This window comes from Macrosteles quadrilineatus, unplaced genomic scaffold (genome assembly GCF_028750875.1).
Source record: "Macrosteles quadrilineatus isolate MER2022 unplaced genomic scaffold, UCM_ALF_1.0 Scaffold_9__3_contigs__length_116548681, whole genome shotgun sequence".
Taxonomy (NCBI): domain Eukaryota; kingdom Metazoa; phylum Arthropoda; class Insecta; order Hemiptera; family Cicadellidae; genus Macrosteles; species Macrosteles quadrilineatus.
In genome coordinates this window covers 4,632,209-4,645,978 of record NW_026542602.1, presented here as the reverse complement: position 1 = coordinate 4,645,978, position 13,770 = coordinate 4,632,209, and the positions used below count along the sequence as shown (strand labels likewise).

General features: G+C 33.7%; 1 protein-coding gene across 6 annotated transcripts in view; it reads right to left on the bottom strand.

Moving 5' to 3' along the window:
- Nucleotides 1-632: 632 nt before the first annotated feature.
- Nucleotides 633-13,770, bottom strand: part of LOC129004116 (mucin-5AC-like) — a 53,833-nt gene continuing 40,695 nt past the window's right edge. For 5 of the 6 annotated variants that reach the window (XM_054432545.1, XM_054432548.1, XM_054432546.1 and 2 more), the window contains 4 exons: nt 11,475-11,561; nt 5,360-5,488; nt 1,776-1,907; nt 633-1,084 (listed from right to left, as the gene is read on the bottom strand). In XM_054432545.1, the coding sequence (XP_054288520.1) occupies nt 731-1,084; nt 1,776-1,907; nt 5,360-5,488; nt 11,475-11,561 (702 nt within the window). In that variant the 3' untranslated portion in view covers nt 633-730. The remainder of the gene's footprint in view (nt 1,085-1,775; nt 1,908-5,359; nt 5,489-11,474; nt 11,562-13,770) is intronic. The other variant, XM_054432550.1, reaches the window with a different exon arrangement.

Genomic DNA, 13,770 nt, shown 5'->3' with positions numbered 1-13,770 from the left:
TGGGTCTTGGTATCGCCAAAAATTGTTTAAATATTAATTGTAACATTTTATTTTCATTTAAGGGTTATTTAATTTTATTTGTTAGCATAATAGTTATTTTCTTTAATACATTTCATTTTGTCATAAATTGTGTTTTGTTATTTTTCACAGCAATCAAGTCTCAGGAATTAGCATAAAATTTCATAAGAGGTTAGAGTTAGGATTTTATTGTTTTAAAAGACCTTAAATTTCCTCTTTGGCTTCAACAACTATATTATTACTTTTAATTTGAATGTTTAATTATGTTTCGAAATGTTTTTTTGTGTATAAGATAAAATATTAACTCTATTTATATGGTGAAAGTTTATTTGTCTTAGGAGTATATTAACTTCCTTGTTTGTAATAAGTTTTTATCATTATTTCCTCACCTATGCCACAGACAAGGGAAACTACCTTAGTCAATGCTTATGCTCACTAAAAATCTGAACTCATATTGAAGTCTTTTCTCTAAATTTTCAACTATATAAAATTAATCTTGTAAATATTTCGTATTCTATGTATTATAATTATCTACTTAAAACTTTCCTCGAATTATTTTTAATTACAAAATCATAACAGTAATGCCTTGCATGTGTATTCGAATGAAAACGATATAAAAGATTGATAATAGTTTATTTATTGTATTATCCATATATTGCATTATGCGCACTCAAAAAAGGTGAGGATTTGGCGTTGTTAAGTTAACCAAAAGTTATTGTTGTTTCAACTTCAACAAGACGAGTTTGGTGCGAATGATCTCCCAAAATCCGGTAACAAAGGGATCAGAACAATCTCCTCTCAGACCTTGATCTACCAAATGTTGTATCACTTTTGACTTAACTTCTTCTCTCACCGGGTAGTAGACTTTGATGAGGGACGGATCCTGTTTTTTCAGAGCTCTCAGTATTTCCATAGTATTTTGCTCATCCATTGTTTCCGTGCAGAGATCCATCAGCTTTTCTGTTAGTGTTCTCGAACTAACTAAGCTGGATATTTGATTCCGATTAAGTGTTTTAACGTTTCTAAGTATGGCTTCGGCAAGTTTCTCAGCTTGTGTAGATAGGACCTAAAAATGTTAACACATAAAACTATTAGTGCCTTGGTTGTTTTTTAAACTGCAATGCCCTTCTTTAAGTTTGAGGGTCCTGAAAAAAATGAGATCCCCAGTAAAAGATAAAAGATTTGATGAAGCAACGCTGTTTAAGGTACATATAGGTTATCTAAGTAAAAATTTCACACAGCGCTCACTGAAATCTACAAGGAAAAGAATTTATCGAATGTTTCACTTTGATAGCAATTTTATATTTGACTGATTTTAATAAATATAAGTTAATTCAATAAGGAAAAACAAGTTGTGCAACGGAGTGCGAAACCATGGTGATGTAATATACTATCATCGCAATGCATTACCATTACTGTACATTCTCGTACTAAACGATACGGGCTCACATGCAGGCCCGAAACCCATGTAATCGTGTCAATACAAGGTTAAAAGTCTTGATAAACTCGTAAATCAAAGAATGTTTACATCTTATAACAATAATTTCTTTTACTGCTTCTCAAGCTAAAAAATTCCACGCATTTCTCATTGTTTTCCATGGTACGTTCTCCCAACGGCACTGGTAATATTTACGAAGAGGATTTCTTTGGATACAAAGTTGATTTAATACTCATCATCTCAGAATATACTTGCCAAAGAGCTAGAATTCATATAATACTAGACTATTTTTATATCGGCTTGCAACTCATAGTCTTACCCCCTGGTCGGGCGTAGTTGCTGCTGTTGATGTTTGTTCCTCCTGTTTTCCACCTCCTGAGCTTCTAAAGCTACCAAAGTTAGATCCACCAGCTGGTTTTCCGGTTTGGTATTGTCGTTGTCTTGTTGGTTCCTTCAAATAAAAAAAAAGATGAGTAAAAAAAGATAAGTATTACTTTTGATAGTTTAACATTACAATATAATTTTTTCTGTTAACTTTGTTAGGCTACGATATGCAATTGTTATAGGTTTCTATCAAAGTATGTGATCATATATTTAATGATCGAAACTGTGCCCAGCTTACTATGACCAAGTAACGATCAAGTAGTTATTGGCTTGAATAAATAATCCTGGCTAATGAAACAGCTGATCTTTGTCAGTAACAAAGCTACACAGATCATCACACACCATTTTACTTTCATCCTTCGTATTTGGGATAAAATCCGCAACTATTTGACCCCTTTATTGCAATTTATAACTATAATAATACAATTCTGCGTATTACCTAGGTTATATTGAGCGATGCAAAGCATAAAGTTTAGTCCATTTAAAACTTTGCCTATCCGTACTATAGAATACAGATTGGAACATCTGGTACAGTATAAAACACTCTAAAGTAGGAATTTTTATTTTATGTTTGGCTTTAATTTTAATAATTTAAGTTGAACAAGCCTAATCTGACCATTACAAATAATAACGTTAATAGTTGTAGAATAAATAGTGTTTGTGAACGAACAATTTATTTAATACTTTTGCCTGCCGCAATTGTTTATACGCATTGTCTACTCAAAGTGTAAAGATCCCTACTATTACTCATCTATTACATAGCTTTCATAAAATCTGTAGGCAATGAATACAATGCCTAGTTATTCTATAAAATGTTTTTATTGTATACTTTGCTGATAGCATAGGCCTACAAAGCGTTCCTACTCAATAACAAAAAGAAGGCTAGCATCTACGTGCGTGACTTTGACTATGCCATTAATTTCGAATGGTGTAATTTGTCCTTGTGGATATTACTCTTAGGCGTGCAAAATAATATTTACAGAAAACTATACCTGTAAGTAGAGGATGTGTCATAAAATGCTACACTCGCAATAAGCATATTCAAGCGTTCACGATTAAGGTTTACAATTTTATTTATTTTACAAAATCATACGTATCACGTAAACAATCATCTTAAATGACTCGTTTATTTTTAACAAATTGTTACTTCATTTATGAAATGAATATAGATTCAAATCAACAAATTAAAAAAATATTATTTAACTGCATTATTAGATATTTATTGTTAAGAAATCTCAGGTTATTTTACGAACTATTATATAAACAGTGTTCGAAAAATTTTGTTTATATCAAATAAGGTTTTATTTGATCATATATGATTACTTTTCGATATGTTGTGCTCCGAAAATGCCTTTCATATGCATTTTTGGTGCACAGCATATCAATATCTTTTTCTTACAGTTACCTGACAAAGTTGGACCCGGGTAGCCATCGCGCATCAAATCAAATCAAATCATTTTATTTGGTTAAAATTGACAATACATATTGCATTAGCTAAGTCATGGTACAAACGTAAATTATTAAAATTATAAAGTTTCCTTATAAAATTATTTACAGTAAGGTATTTACAAACTATAGCTAGACAAAAATAATTTACAAAGCTCAGCTGTCGCTATCTATACGCCAGGGTTTACAGCAGTCCAGTTTCTGTGGTCCAAGAACTCTTGGATGCTGTAACAGGAGATATTATCTAACTGTCTTTTTATGCATCTTTTAAATTTTGAGTGGTCTGATTCCAATTTAAGATAAAGGAGAAGGCTATTATACAGTTTGATGCCATTGTAAAGAGTATGTTTTTTTGAATAAAGATGTAGCATGTTTAGGAATTGGCAGATTATAAATATTTCGAAGTGAATATGGGCAGATGCGGAAGTTTTCTGGAACAGTGAATAGAGGAAGATTTTGTTTGACTAAGGTGAGAGTTTCAGGAATGTATATTAGGAAGAGTTAGGATTTTTGATTCTGAGAATAACTTTCTACATGATTTACGTTTGAGCAGAGATAAAATTGTTCGTACAACCCATTTTTGGAATTTAAATAGAAATTTAGTTTTTAAACTTTCTTAGCCCCATATAGGTATAACATACGCTAAATGAGGATATATCAGTCCGTAATATACAGATATTAGAACTTCGAAGGTAGACGTGTTCTTTAAACTTCGTAGAACAAAAATTCTAGAACTGACTTTTCTTGAAACCTGCTTGATGTGACCTGAGGAATCAAGATGTTTATCTAGTGTCAGTCCCAGAAACCTAACACTGTTAGTTGGATAGCAGTGTCTGTTGTGTCGTCCAGAAGTAGGCTGAATCCATTAGAGGGTCTCTTTGAAATAGAAAAGTGCAAAAGTTGGGGTTTTTCGGCGTTGACGGAGAGAAAGTTGGAATCAAACCACTCTATTAAGTTACTGGCTTCCCGAAAAGTAGTAAACTCCAAGCTTTCAATGTTGTGGCTGGAAATGGAGAGTGAGGTGTCAGCAATAGTGTTGGTTTGGCGGTTGATATGCAAGATGGAAGGGTGTTAATGAAGAGTAGGAATAGGGTAGGTCCTAAAACAGAGTCCTGAGGCACCCCTCTCAAAATGACGGTTTTATCAGAGGAATAAGAGCGAATGAACCTGGTCTCATCTACAGCCTGGATCTCTACATACTGTGTTCTGCCGCACAGGTAGGAAGTAAACCAACTCAAGGCTACTCCTCGTATGCCCACTCTACTCATTCTTTCCAACAGTAGGTTGTGATTGACCGTATCAAACGCCTTTCTCAGATCGAAAAATATTCCTGCAGAATAGTTTTTGGAATCAAGATCGCTTACAACTCCATTAATGAGGTTAAACATAGCAGGTAAGGTGGACTTTCCTTTTAAGAAACCATGCTGTTTTGAGGTGATAATATCATCGATTTCCAGAAAAAAAATTGGTCCTGAAAAAAAAATGATCCCCGGTAAAAGATAAAATATTTGATGAAGCAACGCTGTTTAAGGGACATATACGTTATCAAAGTAAAAATTTCACACAGCGCTCACTGAAATCTACAAAGAAAAGAATTTAGCTAATGTTTCACTTTGATAGCAATTTTATATTTGACTGATTTTTAAGAAATATAAGTTAACTCAATAAGGAAAAACAAGTTGTGCAATGGAGTGTGAAACCATGGCGATGTAATATACTATCATCGCAATGCATTACCATTACTGTACAAACGATACGGGCTCACATGCAGGCCCGAAACCCATGCAATCGGGTCAATACAAGGTTAAAAGTCTTGATAACCTCGTAAATCAAATAATGTTTACATCTTATAACAATAATTTCTTTTACTGCTTCTCAAGCTAAAAGATTCCACGCATTTCTCGTTGTTTTCCATGGTACGTTCTCCCAACGACACTAGTAATATTTACGAAGAGGATTTCTTTGGATACAAAGTAGATTTAATACTTATCATCTCAGAATATACTTGCCAAAGATCTAGAATTCATATAATACTAGACTATTTTTATGTCGGCTTTCAACTCATAGTCTTACCCCCTGGTGGGACGTAGTTGCTGCTGTTGATGTTTCTTCCTCCTGTTTTCCACCTCCTGACCTTCCGAAGCTACCAAAGTTAAAACCACCAGCTGGTTTTCTTGTTTGGTATTGTTGTCTTGCTGTTTCCTTCAAATAAAAAAAATATGAGTAAAAAAAAGATAAGTATTACTTTTGACAGTTTAACATTACAATATAATTTTTTCAGTTAACTTTGTTAGACTACGATATGTAATTGTTATAGGTTTTCATTAAAGTATGTGATCATATATTTAATGATCCTTTAGTATTTGGGTTAAAATACGCACCTAGTTGACCCCTTTATTGCAATTGATAACAATACAAATTCAATTCTGCGTATTACCTAGGTTATATTGAGCCATGCAAAGCATAAAGTTTAGTCCATTTAAAACTTTGCCTATCCGTACTATAGAACACAGATTGGAACTTCTGGTACAGTATAAAACACTCTAAAGTAGGACTTTATATTTTTTGTTTGGCTTTAATTAAAATAATATAAGTTGAACAAGCCTTATCTGACCATTACAATACTATTTGTACTAAGTGTATTTGTGCATTAAGTGTATTTTGTACTATTTGTACTATTTGTGTATTTACTACGTTACTTAATAGTTGTAGAGTAAATAGTGTTTGTGAACAAACAATTTATTTAATACTTTGCCTGCCGCAACTGGTTATACCTACACAATGCCTATTCAAAGTGTAAAGATTCCTACTATTACTCATCTATTACATCAGTTTTCATAAAATCTTGAGGAAATGTATCATAATAAAACACCATTGCAATACGTTTATGCAATGAGGCTATATCTCATTATATACTTTGCTGATAGCATAGGCCTACAAAGCGTTCCTACTCAATAACAAAAAGAAGGCTAGCATCTACGTGCGTGACTTTGACTATGCCTTTAATTTCGAATGGTGTAATTTGGCCTTGTGGATATTACTCTTAGGCGTGCAAAATAATATTTACAGAAAACTATACCTGTTATAGCAGTTAAGGTGGACTTTCCTTTTAAGAAACCATGCTGTTTTGAGGTGATAATATCATTGATTTCCAGAAACTTACAAAGCCGCAGATTCATAGCTTTCTCTAAGACCTTAGAGAATACAGAAATAATCGATATCGGTCTGTAGCTATTGCAAACCATGGCTACACTACATACCCCCTATCAGAGGAATAAGAGAAGTGTTTTTAGTGACTTATTGAGTTTTTGGGTGTTATTGAGTGTTTTTATTGAGTTTGTTGTTTTTAGTTTTTAGTGTTTAGTGAATAAGTTTTTAGAGTTTTAGATATTTTATATTTGGTTAAGTTGACAGTTTAATATGGAACTTTTTGGGTTTGTCGCTGTTATCCTTTCTTAAATATTGGTCTAACTACTGACTCCCTTAGACGCTCAGGGAATTTTCCACTACTTAAAGAGTAGTTAATTAGATGGCACAATGGCTTGAGCAGATGATTAGATACTTTTTTAAGCAAAACAGAACTTATCTCATCGACACCTGAGCTTTTTTTTGTTTTTTAAATTGTTTACTATGGACTTAACTTCTTCCTTCGTTACACGATACAGAAAAAGAGAATCCATATGTTGTCTTATGTTTTAATTGGTGTTTCCTTGACTTAGGGGTGTTTTAACATGCCCTTCAATGTTAGAGAAGAAATCGCAAAATTCAGTACAAATGTTGTCCGGACTTGTGATTTGCTCACCATTGTCACGCTCTGTAACTAACTTTCATTTGGATTCGTTTTTTGAATATTTTTTTGTTTTTATAATATCCCAAATAGCTTTTTTATTATCAGAATTCTCCATTTTATGTAAGTTGTTTTTTGACTTAATTTCTTGAATTATACGTCTGTATTGGCATTTCAGTATTCTATAATGTGAGCTAGCATGAGATGAATCTAGATTTTTAACTTCACAGTAAAGATGAAAGAGTAGATTTTTCAGTTTAAGGACATTATCTGTAAGAATTATCTCGTTGACTCTCTTCTTTTGGATCTTTTTGCTGGTTTTTGGTATTGAGACATTAAAGGAATAGATTATCTTGTCCATGAATTTATTAAATTTTGTGTCTAAATCTACAGCACCATAGACTTTTTCCCAATTTTCTTTGGAGATAAGATGTTCAAATAATGTTGTGTTAAATAATGTTGTGTTTGCATTAGAATAAGTTCTTGAATATTGGTACTGAGCTTTAGGTAAAGTTAGGACAGAGCTGAGGTGAAATTTTAACAGACTTTTGACAAAACTTGTTTCCAAGTCAAAACGAATAATACAATACTTTTTACCTTTCAAGGATTATGTTTGCTCACGATTGTTATTAGGTGAACAAAATTAATTACTAATTTAACATAGATAATTTGATAGCAGATCGTTATCATAAAGAGTTAATTATCTACCTGAATCTGTTACAAATCACAAAAAGAAGCCTAAGCTATTTAAATTATTTTTCATAAACTACCGTACGTACTTTTTTTCCTCTTGTAGACAATCTTATGGTAAATCGTCAAACTGTATTTCGGCTGTTATATTAGTTTACGCAACGATCGCGTTAATATAGTGTTAATGACACGAGTAGAAATTTAAGGTACAAGCCTTGGCAGTGCAAAAAGTGTCGTTAAGACTATTTACGTGGGTCACGTTCGCTACTTTACCTACGACAGTCTTAATTACCACAGTTACTACAATAACCGGTACTTACGTATTAAACGGAGGCCACATATTTTACAGCGCGCTGCAGCGGTTATGTTAGGTTGGGTTATCATAAATATATGTTTTTTTTATCAAATTAAACTATCTTAACCTAACCTAACCAACCAAACTTGCTGATGGTGAAGGTTTACTAATCGAATCGAATCTGTAGGTTAGGTGGCCTCCGTTTAATACGTAAGTACCCAATAACCTTCTAAGAGAGTTTATGTTTTCGTTTATAACCTCCCATTGCCACGAACAGTGATGCGACAAATCAAACAATAATCACACAAATCATTAACAATTAAATTGGCCTTAACAGCTGATTTGTTCGAGGCATTACAATTTTACTTCTTTTCTTTCAGTCCTTGGACCTCATTGGACCGTTTCTCGTGTTGTTAAGTAAAGAACGATGCTGTACCTATGCAAATACTGTATGTATATGATTTCATACCAAGTAAATTAGTATGTCAATTGTTCCGTATTCAAGCGCTACCTAGATATTTCCAGACGTTTCATATCATACAATAACCTTTGTCCTGTCACGTGATGTCTGGAAACCCCAATCTCGCCCCAGTTCTCTTGCATTCATGCAACTACTAACATGTCCCCGGCACAATTAACTCCCAATTGCTGCTCTCATCTCTTAACCCCAAAGTATATTTAATTATTATTAGTGACACATATTAAAAGTAAAAGTGAACTATTGAACATTTGTGAAGTGAAACACTACTACTGCCGGTCCGGGTCTGTGTACGAGCAATACGCAATAGCTGGCCAGCAGAAGAAACTCGTGTACGTCTACCGGCTTCGTCTTCTCAACACTTCAGTTAAAAGGAAGGTACCTCATCAATCTCATTATTGTCTGTTAATTAATTAGTGACAATTTTTTAATATTGCTCTTTCACTATACAGTCCATTTGAACATTTTTAGGCAAGTTTACCCCCCATCCGCTGGTCCTGTCGAGTCGGACGAAAATCTTATCATTAATAATATATTGTGCTTTTATTAGCCTAGCTACTGTAACTGTTAAAATTGTACAACTAAACTCTAAAAAGTGTCACTTCTCTAAATAATTAGAGCAGCATTTGTATTCCCCATTACAAGTTTTGGTGAATAAATAATATTTTATTCCATTCCCCTGTGCCATCTCAGACGTGAATATTTCATGTTAGTTTCATGCTCATGTCCTCCCACTGCTACATGAATCACGTCATATTTCCTTTCAACTAGTTATTTGAAATCAGGAATTAGTTAGGATATTTAATATTTTCTCTAAAGTTTCTCAATCAATTCACCATATCAATTATTGTCATTAACAATAATTTTTGTCTGCACTTTGTTTCGTCCTTAATTTTCTAACATATTTTCACTTATCAGAAAGTCAGCCATTTTATATTTTCTGTCCTTGCGATGCACCTTGGTAGCGAACTTCTCCACTAGAGCGCTCTGCCTACAGTCTGCACGTCGCAAGAACCAATGAGCGTCGAGATTCGTAAAACAGAATAAATCGCCCAATGATATTGCTTCTTCAAATTGATCATATGTAAAACCATAGATGAAGTATTATATTACTTCATCTATGGTAAAACTCTGTTTCAAGCACAGGAAATCAGCTGACTGAATATAAAACACACTCCAGCTACATACAGCTGTGTGAATTGAATCAAAATATAAACGTAACCTTCAAGTTTATTTACATCTTGGAAAATATTGTTTTGTGTGAATATTAAACGAAATATTAGTGGTTGAATCGATTCTTGTCTACATTAAGGATATTGCTCATAATAAATACTTCCCTACTCAATTTATTCTGCGAAAATACTGATTCAAATGAAATGACTTGTGTTTAATAGACTTTACTTTTATTTACTATGTCTATCTTGGGTCTGATGGTAAAGTGAAATATAATTTTACATTCATTATTTCTTATAGAGTGAATGTAAATGAATTGATTTATTCTGAGCTATTAATTTGCATTATTGTTAGGTCTAAGACTTGGAGTTATTTTGATATTTAGGTGTTGGTGAATATTTACGTAGGCCTAAACTTATGATAAACTTAGGCCTATAGCTTACTCTTTTGATTACATAAATGGTCTGTTAAAATGAGATTCTCTACACTAGAGAAAAAGGCAAAACTTGTCAAAAATAGGCTTCAGAAAATAAGCAAGTTTGTGTCAGCCCAAATTACTCTCTCAGAAACTCAATCATTAAATGTTGTTTCCATTCAGCGCTTACACAACTATGATGATGAAGTTAGAGGTTTATTCTCTGATTTTAAAGCTTTATTCGATAAAGTGGTTTATGATGATCCTGGTTCTGATTATGACGAAACTGAAGCATGCTCTATGCAAGATGAAATTTCGGACTTGTACATTTCTCTGATTAGTGACTTGAAAATAGTGTTACCTGCTAAAACTAAAGAAGTAACACCTCCCACCCAACCATCTCTGCGACTGCCCAAATTTGAGTTGCCCAAATTCAGCGGTAACTACGAAGAATGGGTTAGCTACTACAATATTTTTGAGGCTTCTATTAATAGGAATGAAACTTTGGCCCCTGTGAGTAAGTTCCAATATCTGCTTAGTTCTTTAAGTGGTGAACCCTTAGATTTAGTAAAGAGCTTAAGCATAACTGCAGAAAACTTTGATGTTGCACTTAGGCTGCTTAAGGATCGCTATGATAACAAAAGGCGTGTTGTAACTCAGCTTGTTACAAAAATCATTGATTTGCCATGCATATGTAGTGGTTCTCTCAAAAGTCTCCAACATTTTCTCACAGTTTATAAAGAGAACACACAAGTTTTGAAAAATCTCAACCATGACATAACAGCTGAAAATACTCTGCTTGTCCTAACGCTTTTGAAAAAGTTACCTACTGATTTAAGAAAATCTTTTGAGGATTCTCGCATCACAAACAATGACATACCTGCAGTAAATGATCTAATTCAATTCCTTGAAAGAGAATTTAAACGATTAGAAGGAGCTAGTATCGGTCTTGGTCCCTCAGCTAACACAAGATACCCTTCAGTGCAAAAGACTCAATCTAATAGTTATAGCCTAAACCTCTTCGAGATAGTAAACCTTACTCCTCTCAAGCTAAAACAGCTTTCGTCACAGTGACTAACACTTGTGAGTTTTGTCAAGCATCTGATCACAATATATACAAGTGTCAAGCCTTTCAGGCTAAAAGTAGAGGTGATAGAGTTGAATTCACTTGTAAAAATAATCTATGCGCCAACTGCGCTAGATATAACTAAAATATATGTTCTGTATATTTTAGTTAGTAAAGACCTAAAATAGCCGTATTTTGTAATTGTTAATTACTACGATACATTGTATCAATGTTAATATTCAAGTGTTTTAAGTGTGTAAATATTAACACGGATTATCACTTACCGGATTAGGATAAGATTGTTCCCGCGAACCTCCCGAAGACGTACTACCAGGCAATGGTGTAGAAGGCACTGCGGTTGCGGGTTTGTCCTGGAATATTTATAAAACTGCAATATCCTTATGGCTTCAAAATATTTTCTAGAAACTTAGGCAAAAGTTAGCGCTTTTTTCTTTTCTTTTCTTGTTACACCTTATCTTATATGGTATTTTATTTTTATTTTAACGTCATGGCAATACGTCTTATTGCAGCTTTTCTAATAAGTTACATAAACGTATTTCATAGTCGTGTGTACAATAATCTATAGGCAGGTTACGAGATCCTAATGCAGACACTCCGAATATAATAACCTGAAGAATACCTAAATTATCAAATACCTCAAAATTATCAAACTTGTGTTTTTATGATATAAATACCAAGGTTTCTAAATCCCTAATACCGTTCAAAGGGAACACGTCACTTGGTTGAAAGAAACATAACCATTATAACGTTTATAACCACGTTTATTTTAATTCGTTTTTTAATTATGTAGGCCTATCTCAGTTTTGTGTGCAAATGGATGTTTTTGTTTGACTTTATTCCATTACCTGTTGTTGAACTTTAACTTAATTATTTTCACTTTTGTATTAATCAGGCTAATTTGTAATAATAAGACAATATCAAATATCTAACAAAGAAAAGTCTCGGTATGCCGATGTCAGTAACTAAATAATACTTTATGGTTCAAAACCAAACCCAGTTATTTCTGGGTTTTAAAATAAATAGATCATGACTGATGAAACAGCTGATCTTAGTCAGTAACAGAGCTACACATCTTACACCATTCTACACTCATCCTTCACTCATATTTGGGTTAAAATACGCACCTAGAACCCATCTCAAATAATTGAAATTATTTATAATTGCTTTTTCGTCGTAAGTTTCCAAGTTTTCTTATAAATTGTAATGTTCTTATACCATTTTTTTTAAACCGAATCAAATAAAATTGAAAGAAATAAAGTTGACAGTTTAATATGGAATTTAACCTTGATTTTGTTGGGTAAGTTTATTACAATATAACATTTAAAAACCTGTTAGCAGTAAAGACTCAGTAACACTATTTATGATCACTGTTGAAGTTCAGATGAAAAATCCTACTAATATTATAAATGAGAAAGTTTGGATGTATGGATGTATGGATGTATGTTTGTGACAAGTGAACGCGAAAAATACTGGTCGGATTGGGCTGAAATTTGGCATGATGATAGCTCACATTCCCGATTAACATATAGGCATATTCTTATTTCAAAAATCCTTTCGGGCTCCGCCCCATTGGCTCTGGAGTTTCCCATGTTAACCTTATGAGAAATGGAATTATTGAATCTTAACAGCTGTTTCAATTAAACAAGTTGGTTCTGTTCTATGATGTTCAATAGCATTAAAGTTACAAGGATTACCATCAGGGTGCAGCACTATTATTTCTTTTACATTTTTGACAACAGCTAATTTGCAACCAAAAGGTGAGTGAGCGTAGCGAACGAACTTAAACCTGGAGGCGAGTTAGCGTAGCGAACGAGCTAACCTGAAGGCAAGTGAGCCCAGCGAACGAGCTCCAACCTAAAGGTGAGTGAGCGTAGCGAACAAACTTCAACCAAAACGTGATTGAGCCATGCGAACGAGATAATCTTGAAAATTAAGAAGTTAAACGGGGCAAAGCCCGCGGGTTACAGCTAGTATCTAAATAGTCCGTGACTAGTGCTGCTGCCTAGCAACGCATTGAACGAATAGGTTGTCGCGCCGTCGGGTGGATGCACCTTATTAGCAATTGTTGACTTCAGCTTCTAAAGCACATATAGCCGATAAGGCTAGGACGTGTGTCACATGGCAAGGGTCATTCATTCGCTCGGGTTCGATTCCCATCCTGTGTGGCAAATAATTGGTGACATGTGTGCTTGTGGCGATATATTACAACCACTGGGGCATAGTGAGGTGTGGGTGTGTGTGTGTGTGTGTGTGTGAGGTGTCCTTGGTTTAGACATACACGTCAAATTATCGGATTAGGCAAATCCATTGACTGATTGGTTGATATTGTATCATATGATGACCATTGGCAGTTATGCTACTTTTTGTTAAATTAATAAATGAGGAAAAACAATTTTTATAAAAAAAATACCGTATACAATTGTTATACCCACAGGCTTGTGTATTTTTCTGTTAAACCTGGGCTACCTGGCATTATATAAAATTGGTGCTGATGTACCTATAAAAATACTGTATGTATATGATTTATTGATCAATGTCCACCTATTTATGAGAGCATTT